The sequence below is a fragment of the Colobus angolensis genome, unplaced genomic scaffold (assembly GCF_000951035.1).
Source record: "Colobus angolensis palliatus isolate OR3802 unplaced genomic scaffold, Cang.pa_1.0 Scaffold109, whole genome shotgun sequence".
NCBI lineage: Eukaryota > Metazoa > Chordata > Mammalia > Primates > Cercopithecidae > Colobus > Colobus angolensis.
Genome location: NW_012111919.1, coordinates 6,172,753 through 6,177,618, shown reverse-complemented (window position 1 = coordinate 6,177,618; position 4,866 = coordinate 6,172,753). Strand labels below are relative to the sequence as shown.

General features: G+C 58.3%; 1 protein-coding gene across 1 annotated transcript in view; it reads right to left on the bottom strand.

Annotated features, from left to right (window-relative positions):
• Positions 1–1,057: 1,057 nt before the first annotated feature.
• The window catches only part of MFSD2B (major facilitator superfamily domain containing 2B), a 20,578-nt gene continuing 16,769 nt past the window's right edge, over positions 1,058–4,866 (bottom strand). Inside the window, exons 10-16 of the mRNA XM_011951456.1 lie at positions 3,544–3,634; positions 3,324–3,445; positions 2,783–2,866; positions 2,418–2,498; positions 2,093–2,202; positions 1,607–1,750; positions 1,058–1,238 (exon numbers count right to left, since the gene is read on the bottom strand). Of these exons, the coding sequence (XP_011806846.1) occupies positions 1,058–1,238; positions 1,607–1,750; positions 2,093–2,202; positions 2,418–2,498; positions 2,783–2,866; positions 3,324–3,445; positions 3,544–3,634 (813 nt within the window). The remainder of the gene's footprint in view (positions 1,239–1,606; positions 1,751–2,092; positions 2,203–2,417; positions 2,499–2,782; positions 2,867–3,323; positions 3,446–3,543; positions 3,635–4,866) is intronic.

The window sequence follows — 4,866 nt, the reverse complement described above, 5'->3', positions numbered from 1 at the left end:
CTTCGCAGCAACTCCTCTTCAACTCCTCCCCTCCCAAGTCCTATAAATAAGCTACAACCCTGGTTCTCCAGGTGCCATCAAGCAGTTGCCCATCCGCCTGGCCTTCCCTGACTGGGAAGCCTGCCCTTGGTATCTCTCTGCTGCAGAGCCCGAGGCTGTCACCCTGGGCAGGGAGTGGCTGATGACGGGACCACCCACTGCCTGTCCTGCGTGGGCCTGCATGATGTGTGCATGCTTGAGGACCTTATGTGGGTGAACATTGGGTGCTCATGCACGTCTGCTGGGCCAGACGTGGTGATGCTGCAGCAGTGATTCCTTAGTACCTGCTTGGCCTCAGGTTCTGTGCTGGGCTCTTGGGATACAAAAAGGAATAAAACAGCCAGCCCCAGCCTTCAGGGTTCCCATAGCCTCCCCAGAAGATCAGACAGTGAGTAAATCCTCCCCATCAGTGGGGTCGGTGTTCTGGTAGGGGAAGGACCAGGTCAGAGACCTGCTCAGCATTGCCTGTGGGAGGGAAGAGCCGAAGACTCCCAGGCTTCCACCCCAGGGGGAACCATGGTGCCATTCACCAAGACAGGGACACAGAAGGAGGAGCCAGTTGAGGGGACAAGATCAGTTCTGTTGAGATTCATCGAGACTGAGTGCCAGGCTTGTGGGCTACTAGGTGGAAATGTCTGCATGCCAGCGATATGCGGCTCTGGAAGTTGAGGGAAGCTCAGGCTGGAGGGGCAGCTCTAGCAGTCACCAGGCACAAGGGGTGCCTGAGTTGGGTCAGGCTAGCAGATGAGGTACTGAGGGGGCTTTGGAGAGCAAAACCAATAGGAGTCAAGGAGGGAACCCTCACATACCACAGTCTACCAGGTGATCAAAGGAAGAAGACTGAGAAGGGGTGGCCTGGGTAACAGAAGAAAATCCAGGAGAAAAGGGTGACCCTGAGCTAAGGAAAGAGTGTCCCAGAGGCAGGACTGTGTGACAGCAGGGACGTCTGCAGACTGGTGTTAGTCATTCCCCCAGCAGCGCACACTGTGCCTCCCTGGGTGCAGGGGACGTGCGGGGCTTACCTCCGAAGGCTCAGCCGGCTGGAGGCGTCCTGACTGGGCGTCTTTGGAGTGGAGCCGACCATGAGGATGCAGAGCCCAGCAAGGATCATGCAAGTGGGCACGGCACCGATGAGGACCTTGAGGGTGACCACTACCTCCTCTGCCTGCTTGCAGGCCCCTGCCTTGTACCCCGAGAACCTGGAGAAGCATCACCCGGCCTTAGGGCAGGGCCTGCTGAGCCTGGCACCCTGAGTGGAGGGGCCCCAGACACCTCACCCCTTCCCCTCCTGAAACGTGGACTTCATTTTCTGGTGAGATCAGGAGAGGAGTGTCAAAGGGACAGACAGGCTGACCTGAGAGAGTTTAGAGAAAACTGAGAGTGGGGGGGCTGGCCCTCTCAGTCTCATGCACAGAGAAACATGGGGAAATGGTTCCCTACACTCTCCAAAGAGCAGCGCTTAGGCCTCAGGCTCATGGGTGCCCCGAGCTTGGTAGGTGGGGGGCTTTGCCCTCTTCCTGCCCACTGGTCCTTGGTGCCTCTGCTGTATCCTAATCCTGGGACTCACTCCAGACTGAGGGTGGAGATGCCCAGGGCACATGCACCAGACAGCTTGGTGAAGAAGACGTAGGAGGAGTAGAAGATGGTCTCCAGGCCTGGCCCGTGATGGTGCTGCAGCTGAAAGTCATCCACCACATCTGGCAGCATGGACCTGTGGCAGGGGCATCGAGTTAGCCCTCCTAGCCCCTTGGCCACCAGCAGCCTGTGAACTCTCTGGGGACAGAGGCCAAGGTGGATTCATCCCTGAGTTCTGTGCCCAGGACCAGAATGGCCACCAGAGAAGCAGATGGCCTGTGTGCTCGTACCCCCGCCGGCCCCTGCCGGGCCCCCCACCATTCCTACTGCCTGGTGTCCTCTCAGGAGGGCTCTGAGGATGGAGCTGGTGGCCTCCATCTCCTGCACAGTCTGGGTGCAGGGGACCTGGGACAGCAGGTTGACATGAAGGAGGCGACACCCACTGTGGACACACATGAGGCCCCCACACCCAGCCTACCAGGGTAGCAGCAAGGACACAGCAATGCTCACGCCAGATACAAAGGCCACGACATAAGCCACAGGTGCTGTGGGCACAGCAGCCAGCAAGATCGCAAAGGGCACCATCGCCTGGGGAGACACACACACCGCCTGTCCCGCCACCTGCTACTTCGCGGGGCCTGCTCCTTCACACACGGCTCTTGACTGATGACCCCCGTGCCTCACCCTGTGCCAGGCCCTGAAGACTCAAGGGAACACAGATCCACTCCGGCTCAGGCACCACGGTCACCTCCCTCGCCTCTCCCCTCCAGCAACTCCCAACCCTTAATTCCTGCCTCACTCACAGAGATCCCGAAGGCTGACGTCTTCTTCCCAAAGCGCTGGAGAACCCACTCCCACAGCGGGGTGCTCAGCACGGCTGAGACCTGTGAGCAGACGGTGTCGTCACGCGAGGGCTGTGCTGCTGGCGCCTTCACCCGGGACCTCAAGGCCTTGGCTTTTAGATGGGATGCCTGGCCTTGGCCTTGTCCCCGATTCAAACCAGTGGCTATGAACGTTGCAATCCTGGCCCCAATTCTACCCTCTGCTGGAATGTGGGTGGCCAAGACCAAAGCACAGTCCAAAATGTGGACCACCAGAGCTCTGGCCACACATGTCCCCAGCTCAGGGCCCCAAGTGACCTAGGCTCCACCACCCCAGGTCCCCTCACCAGGACGGTTAGCACCAGGCCCTGGACGTGGCCGTGTAGCTGGGAGGCGTGTGTACAGAACAGGACCAGGTAGCTCTGCTCCACCTGAGGAGACGGACAGGAAGTGGGTGTGTGCAGGGCATGGCAGGAGCTCAGAAGTCAAGGGCAAGGACAGGGTCTCGAGTCTGGCCTCTCCATTGGGACTTTGGCTTGCTGCTACCATCATACAGTCCCTTCCCCCACAAGGGACACTTGTTGCCAACACAGATACAAACACCACTCCTAGGCCACCCTCATCACCTGCACAGCTGTGATCAGTTGGACTTGACTACGCTTCCGGTAATGTGAGAGGAAATCACCCAGACGCTGTCAGCCTCCTAGTGCCCAGGCCCTGGCCCTCCAGTCCCACAGGCCCTACCGCGATCTCCCTCCCAGCACCAGCCCCTCTGAGCCATGTGCCAGCCATAGGTTTCTCCCTATAAAACTCAGGCCGAGACTGCACCCTGAACCTAGGTCTGCATGGCCAGCACCAAGCCTGTTGGGGGCAGCTGGCCAGAGGTACCTGAACAGCAGCAGAGATGAACAGGAAGGAGATCACCATCTTCAGGTAGGGCGGGTGCCGGGTAGTGAGGCCCAGCCCAGCCAGGAAACTCAAGCCTGGGCCTGAGGCTGGGGTGGAAGGGTCTGCAATGCAGGAGGGTGGCACCTTGGCTTCGCAGAGTTCTAAACCAAAAACCACCCCTGTCCCCAGCTTCTGCTTCCCTCCTCACCACACCCCATACCTGGCCGCTCCTTCACCCCTAGGCACAGTAAACTGCTGCACACGGGGTAAGTCACTGCAACCACGGCGGCCGCAATGTAGTAGAGACGGGCCTGTGGGACAGGACAGGACTCGGGTGGGTGATGTCTTCAACCCCTGGAGGTGGTGACACCTGAGGGGCGGGGCAGGACTGCCTCCCAAAGGGAGAGAAGGGAGGCACAGCCCAAGCCCAGGACACTGGGTGCCCACCTCCCAATCAGCCCACAGGACAGCACACTCTCTGGGCCCGGGCTGCTCCTTCCACGTACCCCCTCTGCTGACCCTGTGCTCCCTGCATGGCAAAGAGGACACTGATGCCCCAGGAGCCAGAGTGCTCCCTCCCGCATTCTATGAAGCAAACATTGACTGCTGCTGCCTTCTGCATGCTAGGCCCCGAGGCTCCGATGATGAATAAGTGAGCTCTGTCCATCCACAGGGCTCAGAGTGTGGGGAGGAAGACAGATCCAGGAGCAGGCGGTTATAGCATGGTGAGATACATGGTAACTCAGATTAATGGAGGAAGCAGGGCCGGGAACGGTGGCTCATGCCTTTCATTCCAGCTCTTTGGGAGGCTGAGGCAGGTGGATCCCTTGAGCCCAGGAGTTCAAGACCAGCCTGGGCAACATGGTGAAACCCTGTATCTACCAAAGAAAATACAACAATTACCCAGGTGTGGTGGTGTGCACCTGCAGTCCCAGCTACTAGGGAGGCTGAGATGGGAGAATCGCTTGAGTCTGGGAGGTCGGGGTTGCAGTGAGCTGTGATTGCACCATTGCACTCCAGCCTGGGTAGCAGAGTAAGACCCTGCCTCTGTATATATAGGAAGCAGGACAGTGCTACCTGTCATTCAGGGAAGAATATATGTGCATTAAAATGCCTATAAAGACATGCACGAGAGTGACAGCCAGAGCCAGTTCAGGAGAGGCTGCCTCTGAGGAGAGGAGCAGAGAGAGGGGGCGAGGCAGGGCGCTTGTCCTGTGCAGCCACCCTGGGCCTCATGTGCTGAAGAGCACTGCCTCTGGGGTTCAATGCTCTGCTGTTACTGTCTTCAGATTCTTTGTTTTTGAGACAAGAGTCTTTCTGTCGCCGAGGCAGATCGCAGTGACACGATCTCAGCTCACTGCAACCTCTACCTCCTGGGTTCACGTGATTCTTCTGCCTCAGCCTCCCGAGTAGCTGGGATTACAGGTGCACACCACCACGCCCAGCTAATTTTTTTTTTTTTTTTTTTTTTTTTGTATTTTTAGTAGAGACGGGGTTTCACTGTGTTAGCCAGGATGGTCTCGATCTCCTGACCTCGTGATCC